Source organism: Carassius auratus, chromosome 48 (genome assembly GCF_003368295.1).
Source record: "Carassius auratus strain Wakin chromosome 48, ASM336829v1, whole genome shotgun sequence".
Classification (NCBI taxonomy): domain Eukaryota; kingdom Metazoa; phylum Chordata; class Actinopteri; order Cypriniformes; family Cyprinidae; genus Carassius; species Carassius auratus.
Genome location: NC_039290.1, coordinates 5,997,884 through 6,018,143, shown reverse-complemented (window position 1 = coordinate 6,018,143; position 20,260 = coordinate 5,997,884). Strand labels below are relative to the sequence as shown.

The window sequence follows — 20,260 nt, the reverse complement described above, 5'->3', positions numbered from 1 at the left end:
AAATTGTTGTGCTTCTCCATATTTATGTGACATATTTTTCTTCAGGATTCTTCAATGATAGAGTTAATTTATTTGAAATAGACATCCATAAATGTTTTACTGTAACTTTTGATCATCCACATCTTTTCATCCTTTTTTGAAAAAAATAAATAAAACATTGTACTGACCCCAAACGTTCATTTAATAAAAATCATTTTCTCTTTTCAACGAGACCATGCTATTTTAATGTTCCTGCAGTATTATTCCCACATCCCCTCCCTCTGATTCCCAGCAAGGAACGGGAAGCCTGACCTCTCTCCCTGTTTCTCTCAGTGTTGCCAGCTCTCTCAGATCTGCAGCTGACCCCAGTGGGCAGTGAGTCAGTGCAGCTCCGCTGGAAGGGGAGATACGATGGTCTGCGTGGTTACTGGGTCACATGGGAGCGAGGTCAGAGCCAGCGCTCCACCCTGTATCTACCACCCAACCAGCTTTCCACCACCCTCAACCATGTGCCCTCCAATGCCCGTGTCTGCGTCTCTCCGGTGTACCGGACGGCCCGTGGGGAGGGACTCTGCTGCACTGCTTAAATGGGCTCGGGTGAGACGCCTGTCAGGGAAACATGGGGATTATGGGTTATTTTATATAATAAGCATCTTAAAGCAACAGTATGTCATTTTTTTTTAAATGTACTAAAGCATAAAAATACCATATGATTGCGTCTCTGAAAAAAGAACGCTACAACTAGTTATTCCAAATGTGTGTTCAGTGTCAGAATGTCTGTTTTTGTTTTGGTCTGTGTGATTCCATCCACTGCTAATTTAAGCAATGGTATTTTCGACACCCTGGGTTGCCAGTTGGCATATGAAAGCCAGTAAAAGAACTGGGTAAAAGATTGCAGATTCTTCCTTACCTTAAAAAGTTTTGGCATCCATTTAAAACATTAAATGAGAAGAGGCATAATAAAACATGGATAAATAAACTCAAAGTCTAAGGCTCGTTGTTGTCGCTCCTGTTGCGAGTCCTCAATCTGGCAACCCACGAGATTGTTGATTCTGAGGAAGAGAGGGTGGGAGAAATTACTCTCTCTAATATTTTGAATTTGGACTGCAGTTCCCATTTCAACCACTAGCTATCAATATTACATACAGCACCTTTAACCCAGTAAAGCCTGGCATAAGAAATAATAGCCTGAAAAATGCAACTGAATTGAATCGTAGACAAAACCATAAAGCACCTACACAAAAGGGCTGCATGTATGTTATACAAGAAAGTTATTATTGTTTACTTTAAAAAAAAAAATCAGAAAATAACTCACAGCAAAAAGAAACATGAACCACAATGTGAAGGAGGACTTTCTTACAATGATACTTTTTACTTGCTAAATAAGTCTAAACTATCATTTAGATGACCGAAGGCATGTAGTAGGTTGTGCACAGAAAGTTTGATGTTGATCATTTAAAGGCCTTTGCGTATAAAATATAATACTGTAGGCTTTTTAGGGTTAAAAGGTGAAGTGAGTTATTTTAGCACAGATATGCATTTGTAATAAAAACAGCATCTTCTGTTTGTGTTACCATACAGCTGCGTTGAACTGGAACTCTGGCGCACCGCTCTGCCAAACACGAAAGATGGAGGGATGAGCAACACCAAAAACTTCCCACAAATGGACAGATGGGAGGACAAGGGAGTCCAGGACACTGGAGCTGTTTGAATGTTCAATACCCATAGATGGTGATCTTTAAACACCCCAACACAACATGCACTGATACGCAAACCCCAAACCATGCTTCTAATAAAGGAGACTTAAAGAGTATGAACTCAAAAGTGACTTTCTGAAGAATCAGAAAATCAAAGTTCAGTGCTATTGACGGATGAGACCTGTGGCTTGCTGTGCATCACCGTAGAACATTTTTGAGTTTATATCTCGCAATTTATATCTTGAGTTCACAATTCTTTTTTCTGACAATTGAGATTATATCTCAGAGTTTAGAATTTCTTTTATCAGAATTCTGAGTTAAATAATTGTTGTGTTTCCTTGCAACTGCAAGATTCCGTTACAATTTGGACTTTGTTTCTCACAAAAAAAAAAAGAAGAATTGCATGATATAAACAGAACTGGGAGATATAAACTTACAATGGTTTCCTCCACTGATTTTTTTTTTTTTAATTGTGAGAAAAAGTCACAATTACCTTTTTTATTCCATGGCAGAAACAAGCTTCCATACATTTACAGTAATGCACTTATAATAGAAGTCTATGGGGCAAGACATTAAACAGTCTATTTTGAGAGAAGGTTACAGGGTTTACCGACTTTATATGCTCATGAGAGAAAGACGGATTATAACTTTAACTATAACATACAAAATTAGCAATATTATCATGTGGCTATATTAAAAACTGTGTGTTTTTTAACATTTATGTGCAGTTTCTTTAACCAAACACTTTCAATTGAAGCCGTAATTTTCCTTTAAATAGCCAGAATGTTTACATATTCGATATTTAAGTTTTTATTAAGAGTTATATCGCCAAAGCAATAGTCTGTAAATATCCTACTAATGCTTTTTGAGTTATATTTAACAGAGATATAGTTGGTTACTGTATATTTGAGATTTGTCTGTACAGTTTGAAATGGGAACAATGAGACATTTTTGGGGGGAATCTGAATGACTTCCATCACTGTTTTTTCTTTAAGGTCAATGCATATATTGTAACCGTGCTGGAGTTACACACGTTATCATAACTGCAGATTTTGTCAGCCGTGAAACTCTGAAAACTGGCACGGATCTTAATCATTGTGGCTAAAGTACTAAGACTTCGCAGATGTTGCTCGCAGATGTTTTGTGGTTCAAAAGTGCAGTGACTGGTTTGTTTCAAGAAGTGACTCTTTCAGTGGGTCAAGTTTCTTGCTGTGCATGCACACTGTTGCTTGTATTTATCAATGTTTTTCTCTGTAGTTGTGTCTTAACAGGCATACGTTTGCAGACTGGATCAAGTTCTTAAAATAGTGTTTAAGGATAGATCATTTCATTCATACAGTCTTTAATAATGGTTTTCATCCCATTTCAGGGTCATTATGTAAGAATTTGTAGCTATTCAAAAAAATTCAGCATCTGATATTTTGTATGTTGCAACAAAATAGCAAGTTGGGCTTTCTGCATTATGAATAAGTGCTTGTTCATTCCCAGCTTGGCTGCACATCTTACACATCACTGTTTTCACTGTTGTTTTTCAGTTAATAAAGAATAAAAAAGGATCTATTTCAATCCATGTCTGCTTTTGTTCCTAAAACAGTTTTTTTTTTATATTAGATTTTATGACATTTAATGGCTAAATAAAAAAATAATATAAATGTAACATATACATAAACACACACACATATATACATACATATACATACATACATATATATACATACATACACACATATATATATATATATATATATATATATATATATATATATATATATATATATATATATAACAAACCTGTTATTAGAGCATAAAGTTTATTTCTGTCCAAATTATTTAATTGCAATGCAATGTCTTTAAGAGATATTTTTAATTATTATTACCACGATTTCTGTCATTAGATTCTGATTACAAAATACACAACTCATTTTTTTCATTACTGTAGAACAGTAATTTGTTATGTAAATTAATAATTTAGCTTGACAGGAATATAATTTCTAGTTTGAAGTGAAAAATGACCTGTTCTTGACCAATTTCCTGAGATTTAACCATTTTAGAGAATAATATTTAATATTACACAATTTAAATCTGAAATGTTTATTTATAGAATTCCGCTGCAGAATATGATGTTGCCCAACTGTTAGAAACCGCTCAGTTAAAACAATGATCATTGGAAAGCAGAAACAAAACCGAAAGTGTTTTAAACAAATAAATCAAATACCCCGACAGGATTAAACAGTTGTCCATTATTAATCTTCAACTCTTTCTCCTCTCAATATTTCGGTTCCCTTTACATTTGTTCTTTGGCTGAGCTCAGATGTGTCAACTGAATTTAATGAGATTTAATATTTGACTGTTCAGTACAAAAATGCAGTCGCCCGCAATCTCAAGCACAGCTTACAGCCCGACGCATCTTGACATCATCCTTGTGCTAAAGAAATGCACCCTCAATCATACAACACAGTCCCTATACATTCAACCTATCAAGTTTCTAGATCACTGCACAGTGTACGGACCACTTAAAATATCCTCCCATGTTTGCTCTAGATGCTCAGGGTGTTAAGCGCTGGCACAAGAGTGACGGCTTCTGGTATGTTCTGATTTTGGTGATGTGACCCTCTGCCCTGTAAAACCTTCTGTCTATGTCTCTCCTCCTGACGTTTCTTCTTTTCTAGGCGCTGTTGCTCTTTCCTTTGTTTAGTAGAGAGCTAAAAAGTGTGGGGGGAAAAACAAGAAAACTTTATTATTTGTGTTCTTTTCATCCAGGATTATTGTAGTTAAAGTAAAAACCATGAGAAAAAAAAATACTTGAAATAAAATAAACTTTTACTGAGCTTTTTATTTAGTTTAACCTGATGTACTAAAATAATTCAAACTAAAACTGAAATAACAGAACCTATACAGACAAATTTCAACAGAAATTATATAAACATATTAAAAAAATAATAAAAACGACAAAAAAAATCTAAATTGGTTTGATTTATTTTAGGAGTGTCCCCAAATAGTCGACGAATCGATGCTTTGACTTTTGAGATTTGAGATACATTTTGACTATATAGGGGAGCTCAAATGTCTGATTTCACATAGATCTACCGGTTTTCTCCCAATAAGTTAATATACAGCCTATTATGATAAAGCTGTGAGAATCTGAAAAGAAAGAAGCTTCAAATTAATAAAGTGTGTGAATAACTCCAACCACACCTATAGATTTGTTTCACTTTCCATAATCTGTGACCGACAGAGGAGCATCTTGGCGGCAGGGTTTTAAAACTTTACCAAGACTCAAACAGGCAGACACAGGCAGAGACTGGATTTTTTCTAACAGGTACGATACAAGTGATTTCAAAACATCTCAGCCGGTGTATAAATATTGTGGATATATTATTTGGTTTTGAGTCAAGTGTTTCATTGCAGTACTATGGTGATATCTCTTCAGCGTAAAGCGCGAGCAGGTCAAACTACAATGCAGAATATTTATAACTATGACTGGGACTGTTATATACATACTATTATAATAAGAAGACCATAATACTAAAATGCTATGAATTTTTAGTTTAGCTGCCGTGTTTCTGCACATTGTTTCGTGAAGAACGCGTCCACCAAAAGAAGTTCGCATTCAGAGCCCCGCAGATATGTTCATGTGCATTCAGGGCCTTTTTTTGCAAATAGCCTAGAAGTCTTAATATTAACGGTATGTTTTATTAATAACCAAGCATATTCTATATGAAATTGTGAGTTGAATCCCATTGATTAAAAACTTGCTATCAAATGCGTCACTCTACTGGTCATCTTCAGCGCGCGCAGCTCAAAAGAGAAATGCAGAACATTAACTGCTAACGTTTTAGGCTTACGGTATAATGAGAGCACTATTGTAAAAAATAAAATAATAATAAAATTGTTAATTGTTACAGTTTCGTCGATGTTAAGTGTTAGCTATCTGTTAATCAAAACATAAAACATTATTAACCTCGTTTATATATGCAAGGTGTTCATTACACATTTTCCCTGTGTCTTAACATCAGTAATTATGGCTGTCGGATGTATGACTTGACTAAATGTATTTTGCCCCACCCCCAAACATAAGATTCGACTATCAGTCGAATATCAGCAAGATTTGAAAATTCTTATTCGACGATGAAAATCCTTAGTCGGGGACACCCCTAATTTATTTAATTGTTATGTTGTAGTTTAGTTATTCTCATTTAATTTTGTTTGTTATTTTAAACTTAAAATTAAACAAAAAAAGGTAAATTTTGCCTTTTTTATAATAATTTTTTGTCAGTTTTCATTTATTTTATTTCAATTAATGTCATTTTTATATACTTTGTTTCAGCTAGTTGTCAAGGCAAATAATTCATTTTAATTTAACTTGTGCTAAAATAACAAACTATATTTAATAAAAACTACAGACTTTAAATATCTACTAGAAAATAATTAAAATGACAAAAACCCTACTATATAACTAAAACTTTAATTTATTTAGTTATTCAAATAAAAACAGAAAATATAAAAATAAAACGAATTTAAAATATTAATAAACACTAGTATTTTTCAAATTATACTAAAATAATGCTGTTGTCACCTTGGGTTTAAGTGAGATGCTGCTCTCTGTTGGTGATGTGTTTTCACTACTTTCAGCCTGCATGCCTTGACATAAAGGGTGTGTCCTTGAGGCACAATCTCTCCGTGATGATTGGTTGTTTAGTTCTGACTCCAGCCAATCACTGTGGCTCGTCTGTGATGTGGCCCTTGATTGACACAGATTGTCTGATTGATCTAGGGACACAAAACAGTGGTGAGAAGAGCATATTGAAAGTGAAATCGATTGACAGGGAGTTAAATATCGACTGACTATCTTCACAGAGAATGCTCAAGATCAGCTCTTCATCTTCAGAGAGAGAGCGTGAGGGAGAGGCGCCGCTCGACCTTTCCTTCTGACCATCTCCAAAGCGTCTGGAATTATTCAGACTCTGTCCAAAGAAGAAATAAGACCCTGACCTTCAGCAGATGTCAGACTGTGGTTCATGTATGTGACTGATGCCGGACAGACCTCTATACGCAGATGTGCCGGACTCTCAGAGTTGTCTCCAGTCTTTCTGACGCTGTCATAATGATCTCCATATCGATATGCGATGTGTAGCTCACGACATGAAGGCTTCTCTGTACCATTTATCTGCATGTACATTTATTTTATTAAACTATTAATAGAAAGACACATTAGAATGACATGAATCAAAGACGTAAATGCTCCATCACCTCCCACAATGGAGCGTTCAGCTGATGAATAACCACTTTTAATTGCTGCCTGCGAGCGAAGGCCACGATGGCGTCGTTTCCAGCAAACGTGCCCGGCTGAGACAGGTTTGACACTGAGAAAGAAAAACAACAAAGATATCATCAATGACATGAGCTTTCCTGCAGAAAGACATTAGAATAGCTGGATAACAGCACTCTCTCCTCTCTCTAGCTATATATATATATATATATATATATATATATATATATATATATATATATATAGCTATTTTGCTATTTTATATTTTCTCTGGTTGTTTACTAGTTCCAGTGTTATTGTAGTATCATTAATACAGTATTGATATCATATTTCATATATCAAATTAGGTTTTAGTAGTTTAAATTATTATTTGAGCTTTTTCTATTTTCTATTATTATTTTAATCTTAGTTTAATAAAAAAAAAAATTGGCAGTTTTATTAGTTTAAAAATATACATGTCTGTTTAGTTAATTCTAGTTTAGTTATTAGTATGTTTATATTTAGTTATTTTTTATTTCAGTTATAGTTTGGTTATCTTCAACTTAAACTTTAACTGAAACTAAACAAGAATGCTGCCTTGGAAACTCACCGAAATATAAAACAATTTTATTGCAAGTATAACTAGATTTTTTTTTTAAATATTTTTTCTGGTTGTTAATAGGCTCAAGTGTTATTATAGTATCCTAAATAAAGTATAACAGTATCAGTGCAATATTTTAAAGTAGTTTTCATTCTTATTCTTTCAATTTTTATGTTAATTTTAAGTTTTAGTAATTCTGATGCATGTTTACACACACACACACATATATATATTATATATATAATTTTTTTTTTTTTTTTAACTAAACAAACTAAACGAAAATGAGAAATGCTGCCTTGGAAACTAAATGAATTCAAATAAGTTTAGGGGGATTTATCATATTTTGTTTATTTCAATTAATGTAAATGTTTCTTTATAGGTTTGGATAACAATAAAACATGTTAAATGTCTGTAGCACAGTAGTTTTTTTCGCCAAAGTTAAAAATATACGTATGAGCAAAATTAATAGTGATGCTTGACTAAGCAAACACCACTAATGAACTACTAACAGTAAGGTTACCGTGAGTTGCAATGTAATCTGATGAGTTTGAGCTGAGGTTTCTTTTGGATTTCTGGCAACACAAACACACGCTAGAGAGTTCTCTTACAATGCTCTGTGAATGGCATGTCATCTTCAACGAAGGGCTCGAAGTCCTGCCTGTGTGTCATCATGTACTGCACCGTCTCCTGCCGCAGACGCAGGTGACCTCGCGAGTGTCCCTCCAGCTGGTCCCCAAGAGCCCGGAACAGACAGTTCCTGCGGGAGAACATGAGAAACAGAAGCTTGACTCCTCTAAGATCTCAGTCTGTATATGACAGTCCTCTCAATCCTCCACACATACCCGTCCCCAGGCACCTCGCGGAGTTTGAGCCCCAGAGCCTGAAGCTGGTTGGAGAAGCTGACAAACTCCTCACCATCATCTCCTCCTGGAGGTCTGTTCTTCCTGTCTTTGGCCAGAGCCCGGCGGGCCGCTCTCTCGTCTCTCTTCCTCTCTAATTCACACTTCCTGTTTCCCTTTATGGGCTTTCCTGACTGTTTCCTTGACATGATGGAGCTGCTGCACTACACTCGGTCATGCATCTATCAATCACACACACAAAACTGTAACCACAGCATCATAACATCAGTCATGACAAGGGGAATTGCTTAAAATGAACATTCAACATGACAAACATATCAAGTACAGTAAATTCTTAATAGATTGATATAGAATGACATTCAAAGGGTGTAAAAAGCTTTCGGTAACACTTTACAATAAGTTAATGTTAGTTACTGGATTAACTATCATGCACAAACAATGAACTACACATCTTTTCGAGTATTTATTAATCTCTGTTAATGTTAGGTAATGAAAGTACTGTTCTTCACAGTTAGTTCATGTTAATTCACAGTGCATTAACTAATGTTAACAAGCACAACTTTTGAGTTTAATAATGCACAAGATTAACATTAACTAAGACTAATAAAACACAGTAGAAGTATTGTTCATTCTTAGGTCATGTGAACTAAAGTAGTTAACTTGTATTAACTAATGAACTTTCTGTTTTTCTGTCTGATGTCATCTTTCTTTTTTGATGTGCGTGGTGCCTAAACCCAAAATAACTTTAAATTTAATATTGCAATCTTTACTAATGATAAAATAGTACAGATTTAATACTAATGATTAACCATTAGATTTACTGCTTTTATAATGACGGAAATGTATTGTTGTAAATAAGGTTAGCATTACTATTTCAGCAAATATAATTTAATAATAAATTAATAAAATGAATAATAAATTAATATAGACTCACATTAAAAAATACTTTTAATTATAATGATTACAATATTGTTGTCTGTTTTATTTTTTTAAATACATACTAATAATCTTATTAATACATATACTAATAATATGATTTAATACTAAAACTTAACAGTAAGCATATGCACTGTTATTCATCCTAGCAAATATTGACCATGGTTAAAGTAGTTTATTTTAGAATACCTCAAGTATTAAAGTTATTATTACTGTAAAATCATAATAAATGAATGTGAATATTACACTGTAAAATCACAAAAACAAATCTCTCATCCAAATGATGTAAACAGCTTCAGATTTTTTTTTATTATTACGGTCATGGCAAATATGACAATAATAATAAAAAAGTTAATTAGCTTGTTTGGTTAATGTTCTATTATCTGCTTAAATAAAAAACAATCGTATTATCTGAGACCATACCGAAACTTTTAAATCACAGTTTTTTTTTTAATATGTATGTACAGATAGATAGGTGGCAATAAAAGTTTAGAATGACGAACTGTAAATATCAGACTAAATAAGTGTTAGACTGATGAGGAACAGCAGCGTGATGAGACATAAATGAAACGTTATAAACATGTGTCAGATTTGGTGGAGTTTAAACGACGGAATGCTGAAGAGGGAAGACAATTAAAGTGTGTCACACAACTGTACTCACATTATCAGACGACAGAAACACGAACACGATAAGAAACACCAACACTGAACAACAATCTGAACAGAAACTCGGTGAACGCCACTCTGAGCTGGGTTTGTTTACTTCCTGAAGAATCGCAATTCCGGTTCCGGCGTTGCTTCCAAAATAAAAGACAACGTGACTGCGAAAAATCATTGAAATTTTTTTTTTTTAATAAATAAAACATTTTAAATTTAAATATTTCTCAACGCAAAATATTATTTTTGTTGATGTTAAGTATATATTTAAAGCGAGACACTGCAGGTAAATAGGGTTAAAACAATTAATAATAGTTATGACCTTACTTACCAAGTTGATTGATTACATTGATAATTGCAAAAAAAAAAAAAAAAAAAAAAAAACGTATCACACGTTTTCTAAAATGTTATGCTTAAATATGCAAGTGAGGCATTATTTAATGAAATATGCGCTAATTTGCATACATTTCTAGTACAAAAAGGCCTACTGTAATCATTAGAAATGTAGCAACCTGAATATCACTTCCTAAAATCATCCCTAGCAAGTAACTCTTTCTCCTCTCATGTTCCATACTTTACTGTATTTTCTGGACTATAAATCGCACTTTTACCAGCCATTCTCCAGATCACACAGATGGCCAGTCAGCCCCTGTTCGTGGATGTTTCGATGTGGAAAGCAGTTCGGAATGGAAATATTGATATTTTATTTGTTAACAACACACTTTTCGTACCTTAAAATTAGTAAATGTTATGAAATTAGAGAACTAAGCCAATAGAGTTCAGAGCGTGATTCATTTGAGTCAGTTTGGGAGTTCAAATCGGGTTTGCAAATCCTTTTTGGGAGTTCTGAGTATGGAGCGTGAATCATTTGAATCAGTTTGGGAGTTCGGAGCGGGATCGCAAATCATTTGAGTCCATTCGAGCTGGATTGTGAATCATTTGAGTCAGTTTGGGAGTTCGGACCGGGATCGCGAATCATTTGAATCAATTCGGGAGTTCGTAGCGGGATGGCGAATCATTAGAGTCAGTTTGGGAGTTCGGACCAGGATCGCAAATCATTTGAATCAATTCGAGAGAGTGGGTTCGCGAATCATTTGAGTCAGTTCGGCAGTTCGGAGCGGGATTAAAGGATCGAATTATTTGAATCAGTTCGGGAGTTCGTAGCGGCTTCGCGGATCATTTGAGTCAGTTCGGGAGTTCAAAGCGGGTTCGCGAATCATTTGAGTCAGTTCGGGAGTTCAAAGCGGGTACGCGAATCATTTGAGTCAGTTCGGGGATCGCCAATCATTTGAATCAGTTCGGGAGTTCGGAGCGGGTTCGCGAATCATTTGTTCGTGAATGTTTCGATGTGGAAAGCAGTTCAGAATGGAAATATTGATATTTTAGTTGTTAACAACATATCTTTCGTACCTTAAAATCAGTACATTTTATGGAATTAGAGAACTAAGCCAATAGAGTTCAGAGCATGATTCATTTGAGTTAGTTTAGTTTAGTTAGTTTTGAATCAGTTTGGGAGTTCATCGTTTTTTTTTTTTTTTTTTTTGGGAGTTCATAGTGGGATCACTTCCTCCCTGGAAGTGACGTCATCGGCCCGAGACGGAGCTCACTGATCCAGGTCCTGCCATGATGAGCAGAGACTTTCGAGTGGATCATTTCTTTTTATTCAATAGCATTAAAATATTCATGTTTTCGTTTTATTTACTTTATTGACAAATGTATGTGTATTAGCAGCGTTTGCTCAAGTTAAAGAAGTTGTTAACATGAACATCTGCTGTTTATTTCTCTCGATGGACACACTTTTATAGCATTAAAATGTGTATTGTTTCATTCTGCAAATGTTTTGTTTAAAATCTCTTAACTTGTGGGAGGACGCCAGCGCGTCTTTTTGGTTTAGTTTTGTCGTGGCCACAAGATATTAATGTAGATATAGTCCGGAAAATATGGTATAAATAATATATCCGAGTGGATGCTGCACACTGCTGGTGGTCGAGGAGAGACCCTTCAAATGATTGTACAGCTCTTTGGGTGGACAACAATACACAATAAATCACTATATATATGCATCATTCATTCATTCATATAGTCTAACAGTACATAATTGATAATAATATTATATTAATTAGGGCTATATTTTTATATTTATTGTTATGCTTATTTTCCCCTTTCAATTCGTGTATTGCTTACCTAATTAACATTCTGTGATAAATGATTGTTTTCATTTACAAATGAAATTAGCTAAAATTAATTCATAATTCTACTATTTATTGGGTTAGGATGTTTATATAGTTATTGTTAAAATCATCCTCTAAAGTGCACTTCCAGTAAAAATTCCTGTCATATAGCATAATCAAAGCTTTATTGGCATGTCAGGCTTTTAAAGGCTATTATTTACAAAACTCTTCAGGGCTGAGTTTTCCTCTGAACTAATGTAAACAAAGAACACTTCTGTGCGCTGACGTCCTCCCACCAGTTAAGAGATTTTATACAAACACTTGCAGTTAACTAAATGAAACAATACACATTTTAATGCTATAAAAGTGTGCACATCGAGAGAAATTAACAGCAGATGTTCATGTTAACAACTTCTTTAACTTGAGCAAACGCTGCTAATACACATACATTTATTTGTTAATAAAGTAAATAAAACGAAAACATGAATGTTTTAATGCTATTTTATAAAAAGAAACGATCCACTGGAAAGTCTCTGCTCATCATGACGAGGCGGGTAGGAAGTTGACCAGAAGTTGAAGTCGGCTGCATTTGTCCATTATTTATTTCTAAAGATGCAACAATGTATAAAGGGCTCCATTACCTTCAATGTTATGGCCCCATAGAAACAGTTTTTGTAAAAAAAAGTCTAACGATTGCATCATAACCACTCGACTCTCTGTCGCACTGTAAAGAAATTACCGTACAGACAGGAGGAGAAGCTCGCAGGCAATTAACTTAATATGGCGTACTGGCGTTACATTTTAAAATACTATACAAAATAATTAATCAGAATACTTACTCCTGCTCACTCACGCCAAAGAACTCCCCGCTCAAGCTCGCCGTCTCTGCAAGATTAACGATGACAGTTTGCACGCACAGCTACTAGAAGATTTACATCTGTCAGACAGGTTGCTGACGTCATCAAGCTCAGTTTGAGTCTGCGCGTCAGAAACGGAAGTGCTAAAAAAACGCTAAAAATGGGCTTCACTTGTCTCAATTGAGTTCCAATGGGGTCGCTGTGTCCATTTCTTTTACTGTCTATGATCATGACAGGACCTGGATCAGTGAGCTGCATCTTGGGCCGATGACGTCACTTCCAGGGAGGTATGTTGTACACGCCCCCGTCCCTTGACTCCGCCGCCACGTCAAAACAGTGCCACAAAGAGAGACGTGCACAAATTAAAGCGCAAAAGGAAAAATGGTATCGCAAGCTCAAACTAGACTGACACGCAAAATAAAAGCAGCATTGCAAATAAATTAATAGATTATGACCATGGAAAATATGTATTGCAATATAATTGCTTTCGCGCTGTTAATTTTTTTTTGCAAAAAGTTAATTTATTTTCCTCAATACTTAAATTTTCGTTTGCAAAACTTTATTTTCTTTTGCAAAAGGTACATTTTTTGCTTATATATACGGCGTTTAATTGACTCCATAGAATGATCACAAAATTCAAGATATGAATGAATGAATGAATGAATGAATAATAGCCTAAAGAACCATTGTGCCAAAAGGGTTCTTTCTTGTCATTATAGAACCTTTTTAGCATAAAACGTTCTTTGGAGTTGAGTTCTGGTTATGTTCGCGGATGTTTCGATGTGGAAAGCAGTTCGAAATGGAAATATTCATATTTTATTTGTTAACAACATACTTTTAGTACCTTCATTTCAGTAAATGTTATGAAATTAGAGAACTAAGCCAATAGTAGCACTAGCAGTGTCATTTGATTTGGATGGGAACTTCAGATTGTGAATCATTTGAGTCAGTTTGGGAGTTCAGAGCGTTATTCATTTGAGTCAGTTTGGGAGTTCAAAGCGGGTTTGCAAATCATTTGAGTCATTTTGGGAGTTCGGAGTATGGAGCGTGAATCATTTGAACCAGTTTGGGAGTTCGGAGCAGGATCGCGAATCATTTGAGTCAGTTCGGGAGTTCGGAGCGGGTTCGCTGATCATTTGAGTCAGTTTGGGAGTTAGCGGACCATTTGAATCAGTTCGGGAGTTCGTAGCTGGTTCGCGAATCATTTGAGTCAGTTTGGGAGTTCGATACGGGTTCGCGAATCATTTGAGTCAGTTCGGGGTTCTCGAATCATTTGAGTCAGTTGGGGAGTTTTGTAGCGGGTTCGGGAATCATTTGAGTCAGTTAGAGATCGTAGCAGGTTCGCGAATCATTTGAGTCAGTTCGTGAGTTTGAAACGGGATCACGAATCATTTGAATCAGTTTAGGAATCGCGAATCATTTGATTCAGTTCGGGAGTTCATAGTGGGTTCACAAATCATTTGAGTCTGTTCGGGAGTTCGTAGCGGGTTCGCGAATCATTTGAGTCAGTTCGGGAGTTCAAAGTGGGTTCGCGAATCATTTGAGTCAGTTTGGGGATCGCGAATCATTTGAATCAATTCGGGAGTTCGTAGCGAGATCGCGAATCATTTGAGTCAGTTTGGGGATCGCGAATCATTTGAGTCAGTTTGGGAGTTCGGACTGGGATCGCAAATCATTTAAGTCAGTTCGGGAGTTCAAAGCGGGTTCGCGAATCATTTCAGTCAGTTCAGGAGTTCAAAGCGGGTTCGCGAATTGTTTCTGTCAGTTCGGGAGTTCAAAGCAGGTTCGCGAATCATTTCAACAAATCATGCCTAAAAAGAGCACGCATCTAGGCTAATATAAAGTTACATGATGAAGTCATACTAGTGTGCGGATGCATTTTGAGTGCGTTCTTTCACTGCATTATTCGGTATTCAAATGCATTTATGAATGCACGTGAATGATCACAAAATTCAAGATATGGGGGTTAGAAAATGTATATATTTATATCATTTTATATATTTAATCAATATCACACGAAGAGTGCCATTTCAGTTTTTCTCCAAAAATCAGCATGATTAAAATGTGATATTAAGTTACTACAAACAATAATTTAATTACAAATACAAAATGTTGCAGAATAATGTAATATATGAATGAATAATAGCCTAAAGAACCTTTAGGTGCCAAAAGGGTTCTTTCTTGTCATTATTTTTAGCATAAAAGGTTCTTTGGAGTTGAGTAAACCCTATGGTTCTATATAGAACCCCAATGAACCCTTTTTTGTAAGAGAGTGTTGTCATAACGTTCACCTTGCAGATTGAAAATGTGTATTTTTTGAGAGCCCAGGAGCCCAAATTCAGACCTTTCCATGTTTGTTTTCTTTCCATTAGTCTGAAAAATCTTAATGAAAAGCCAAAAAGCCTAAAATCTAAAAATTGACATACAGCTGCATGAAAAAACTGCGTGTCTCCTCTAAATTGAAATCTATTGAATTAAGATGTATAATAATTTTATACAGATATAAAAGAATCTTTAAACAGATTATTTAAAGAATAAACAAATGTATAATTTTATTTCACACACAAATAATGTGAATCACAAATTCTTAATTCTGCATCGTAGTCCAGCTATAGTTAATAATTTTATTAAAGTTTATTAAAACGCTGTCTTTTCCTACTCAGATGGGAAATGTTTTCTTTATTAGTGTATTTTAATCACCTTCCCTTTATAATGAAAATAAACAATGAAAATTTGATTCATTAAATTTATGTTTATGTGAAAATCAATTCCAAGAAAGCACAAATGAGAAAAGACTCAGACATATGAATATGAATTATAATATCATCTACAACTGAGTGACAGAGATTGAGCAAATATGTATTTATTGTATGGCAGTAATACATGGCACACTCTTCACATGACTTTTATACATCCTTTATAAATAATTATCATCTGATAAAAAAAATCATTACACCATCTAAACAGACATACGTAACAGTCGTAAACTATCAAGTCGTTATTTCCCTCTCCCAGCCGCTCTGCAGCTCTCGGTACAATAAGAACTGTGTCCGTACGGTTCCTCATGACGTGTTCCTCACGGCTCAGTGCACAAGCAGAACTTCGTTTTGGCTCGGCTTTCTTCACGTAGCATTAACAGCAGCAGGGCACGAGCCTTATGAAGCGTGAGCTCTGAAACTCATCCGCCTCTGTCTGTTCATGGGCAGTTCCTTAGCCTTGGCCTCCATCGCTGCGTCCATCTCGTCATCTTCAGGGATGCTGGTTTGTGGCTCCTGGAGCTGCTCCTTCACTGGTATGAGCTCCCTCACCTTCAGCATCTCAAACTCGGGCTCCTCGTGGTCAGGGAAGAGAGAAGAGGCCACCTGGACCACGCCGCTCACCATTCCCAGGACAGCGAACGTGCCGCCCACTAGATAGACCTTCAGAGAGCCCTTGGTGGGACCAGCACTCAGCATTTCCTTAGCAAAAGGGATGAGCTCATGCAAAGTGTCCATAACAGCTGTGGTTACGTCTGTGAAAGAAAAGAAAATCAAAGGTCATGATATGCTAAAATTAACTCAATTATTGTAGTAAACAGTGCGGGTAAGAAGTTTTGTCTTGAAAACAACATGAACTGCCGTTTGAATTTAATTCAAATTTTTAATTCAAGGGATATATTTAATTCAAATATTTTTCAAATTGTGCATAATAGGAACAGGAAAAAAAAAATGTCTGAGATAAATACCAGGGTTTTTATAGTTAACGTAAACTGAAGCTTTAATTAAAATGATTTATAAAATGACTTAATTAAAATGAATTAATAATTACTCAAAATGAAATTAATGTTAACTGGAATAAAGTCAAATAGAAACAACTTTTAATTTAACTTGATGCACTAAAACTAAAACTGAAATATAAATACATCTCTATGTAATATAAACATTTATGAAAACAACAACAAAACAACTAAAAACTACAAAACAACAAAAATTGATTCAAAAACTGAATTCAAAATATTAATAACAACTCTAGTTGTCTCTTGGTGATACTAAAATAGCACTGGTAAATAAAATATATAGGATGTAACAGTTTTATTAACTAAACAACATATTTTTCATTGAAAAAACTATCAAATGTGAGCTCTGACAATTATATCTATTACAGGTTTTTTCTATTAAGAAAAATGATAAATAACACAATAAATAATAATTAACAATAGCATTTTAATAGTATATTACAGTTCAAATTGCAATCATTTTACAAATGATACTCGATAAGACAAAATGTACTCACTTGTAAAACGTTGAAGAAGCTATAAGTCCTTGTTAAGTTTTATCCTCAGAGTTTCAATGGGTGTTGAGGCGCTCTCTATTTAAGGCCAGCGGTCTCTATCGACGTCCTCCACACATGAATATTCATGAGGTTGAGATGCAACTTTTGTCCAAGTTGCTTCATGTGAGCGGTGAATGACTGCAGGGCTGCTGGCAAAATCATAAAACCTGTCTGCCAAGTTTCACAAAGACAACGAGGAAACCTGTTTCTTGTGATCACGTGTAAACACCATACAATACACTGTACGTGAAGACTGTGTATAAGCAGACTGGAGCAGATTTTATTAGTAGCTCCAGAGGACTTGATGACCCAGCTGTGATGGGTAATAAATTCAAAGTTCACAGATCAGTTTTATGATGTGATGAGAAGCGGTAAAACACTTAACATAGTGATGTTTAACAACAAATACTACTTTGTCCAGATAATGATATGTAAACACAGACATGTGAGCAATATAAAATCAGCCAACTGCAAAAATGCAGAGTACTTTTATATATACCACGATAATGAACATTTACTATATTCATATGCCACAAAGAAATGTGTTTATTCAGGTTATTTCAATGAATAGAATTGTATTATCAAGGTGCATGTCCAATAGGGACAGTTTTTTCTTAGTACAATGTGCAATTAAAAATAGCATTACTGTTGTACTTTACTAAGTAAAAGGAAATAAAAAATGCATGTCATTTACTGTCTGAAAACTATCTGTTTGTTGATTTTAGAAAGGAAATGAGACTATGATAAGAGCCGCCACATCATTCGCTGTAATGACCTTTCCTCCACTGCCCTCTGCTCATGCTCCTATATTAACAAACCCGATGAATGTAGGCAACCAATAATATTACAGTAAAGTTTATTGTACACTAAAGCTGTCATTCTGAACTGGTTCAAAAGTAAATAAAATATCCTTTAAATAAAAAAGTTAAATATCAATATTGCCCTGAGCTGCATTTTTTAAATGTAATAAAATCCATTTAAATATATCTATATTATATGTGAAACATATTTTAATGATTTATAATTTTTTATTGTTTTTATTTTATTTATATTTTTCATTTTTTATTTTAATTTTTTAAATTTTTATATGTATCACAAAAAGCTTATACTGCTGTATTTATGTTGTGTTATTTATTTTTCAGAAACCGGTTCTAAACACTGAGTAAATTATTTTGCCTTACGATGGTTTCCATATATATATTAGGACTGGGTATCGATTCATATGTTCCAGATCGATTCGATTTCGATTCTCGATTCGATTTTCTATACTCGATTCTCGATTCAACTCAATGAATATAGATATAATACAAAAAATTACGAGTCACAAACCTGTATATTAAACTCTTATTTTAGGTACAGTTGGGTGCATTAAAACAGATCCCATCTCTAATTTTCAAATGCATACAATTATGTTAAATAAATACAATAGAATTTTGATGCAAGATGAAAAATGTATGCTGAAAAAAGTCAGAACAGTCGCATTCCTTGATCAAACAGGATCAAGTTATTTTATAAAAAAAATAGATTCGTGGCCTTTGAGAATCGATTTTGAACCGACCACATTTTAAAAACGATTAATCGAAAAATCTATTTTTTTTACCCAGCCCTCCTTATATATATATATATATATATGTATATATGTATATATATATATATATATATATATATATATATATATATATATATATATATATATATATATATATATATGTATTATCACAAATGTTAAATTACATTAAGACTGCAATGGTATAATGCTGTATTTATGCTGTACTATTTATTAAACTCTTTGAGCAGTATATGCAATGCTATCAGCAGTTCAAAAGCAAAACATGCCATTTATGCCAACATTAATCATATTGGTCAATGATTTTGCATTAAGAATGTTCTTAAGTGCTTCAAAAATAAACAAAAATGTCCTTCAAATAAAATAAATAAATAAATAAATGTAGTAATATTACATTAAACTGCATTTTTTTATGTAATCAAACACATTTCACTGTAATTATATTTTATATCAAATATATGTTAACGCTTTATTTTATAATCTTTTTAATTTTATATTTATGACAATTAAGAATTAACATTAAGGCTAAGAAATTATGAGCTTTCTTTGTTTTTAACTTAGCATGCAAAACAAAATATGCCATTTGTGCCAGCATGAATCATTTAGGTTACTGCAATAGCTTTTTCTTTAGAATCAGGCTATATTATTTCAGAGTCAGTGATTTTGCATTAAACAGATTTAACATTTGTAAACAGCAAACATGCTGACCTTTCACTTTCAGTAACATCCCAACTCCAACACGTCCTTAAAATGGAGTAAAAATCATCAGTGCTGTGACTCTGGCGTATGAGGTGAGAGGGCATGTTGGGTAACGGGACTCACTGTAGACGTGCTGTAGTGGTTGTGACTCTGAGGAAAAGTCCGCATCAGATACTTTTGACCTGTTTCACTCCCGTATGTGCCATGCTCTCTTCCCTAGATGAACAGACAGTGTTGGGAAACCACGTTCAGCACACGCAGCAGACGTGACGGATCACACTGTACACAGGAAGAAACTCATTACCATTAACATGACTCACAGCAATATACTACATCTGAGATCACTATGTTCTCATGTTACTTTAGTAGCTGATGTTTATATATAAAATATAGAAGTGTGAAGCTAAATACAGACTATTTATAGATTTTATTGTATTTTATTAAGAAATTGATAGCTACTTGGCTACTTGTATTCAGCAAGCATGCATTAAATTGATCAAAAGTGACAGAGAAGACATTTATAATGTTACAAAAGATTTCAGTTTCAAATAAATGATGATCATTTGAACTTTTTTCATCAAAAAGGAAAGTATCACCATTTCCACAAAAATATGAAGCAGCACAACCATTTTGAACATTGATAATATGCAGAAAATCAGTATATTAGAATGATTTCT

At 34.3% G+C, this 20,260-nt stretch overlaps 3 protein-coding genes across 4 annotated transcripts in view; 1 reads left to right on the top strand and 2 right to left on the bottom strand.

Annotated features, from left to right (window-relative positions):
- Window positions 1-3,242, top strand: part of LOC113065638 (von Willebrand factor A domain-containing protein 1-like) — a 14,267-nt gene extending 11,025 nt beyond the window's left edge. Inside the window, exons 5-6 of the mRNA XM_026237070.1 lie at window positions 313-576; window positions 1,561-3,242. Coding sequence (XP_026092855.1) covers window positions 313-566 — 254 coding nt within the window. The 3' untranslated portion in view covers window positions 567-576; window positions 1,561-3,242. The remainder of the gene's footprint in view (window positions 1-312; window positions 577-1,560) is intronic.
- Window positions 3,243-3,751: 509 nt separating this feature from the next.
- On the bottom strand, window positions 3,752-10,099 carry LOC113065637 (OTU domain-containing protein 3-like). Of its 2 annotated transcripts, none has more exons than XM_026237068.1 (8): window positions 9,983-10,099; window positions 8,368-8,606; window positions 8,134-8,282; window positions 6,927-7,039; window positions 6,721-6,843; window positions 6,523-6,640; window positions 6,253-6,446; window positions 3,752-4,378 (listed from the first exon to the last, which is right to left on the bottom strand). In XM_026237068.1, exons 2-8 carry the CDS (start codon window positions 8,571-8,573, stop codon window positions 4,214-4,216), a joined length of 1,068 nt encoding a protein of 355 aa, XP_026092853.1. In that variant the 5' UTR covers window positions 8,574-8,606; window positions 9,983-10,099; the 3' UTR covers window positions 3,752-4,213. The 2 variants fall into 2 exon arrangements, with proteins under 2 accessions (XP_026092853.1, XP_026092854.1); XM_026237069.1 differs by having other exon boundaries at window positions 8,368-8,627; window positions 9,983-10,098.
- A 5,745-nt stretch (window positions 10,100-15,844) lies between these two features.
- On the bottom strand, window positions 15,845-17,400 carry LOC113065636 (G0/G1 switch protein 2-like). Its single transcript, XM_026237067.1, has 2 exons — window positions 17,279-17,400; window positions 15,845-16,517 (listed from the first exon to the last, which is right to left on the bottom strand). The coding sequence occupies exon 2, from the start codon at window positions 16,498-16,500 to the stop codon at window positions 16,162-16,164; it is 339 nt and encodes a 112-aa protein (XP_026092852.1). The 5' UTR covers window positions 16,501-16,517; window positions 17,279-17,400; the 3' UTR covers window positions 15,845-16,161.
- Between the last annotated feature and the right edge of the window lie 2,860 nt (window positions 17,401-20,260).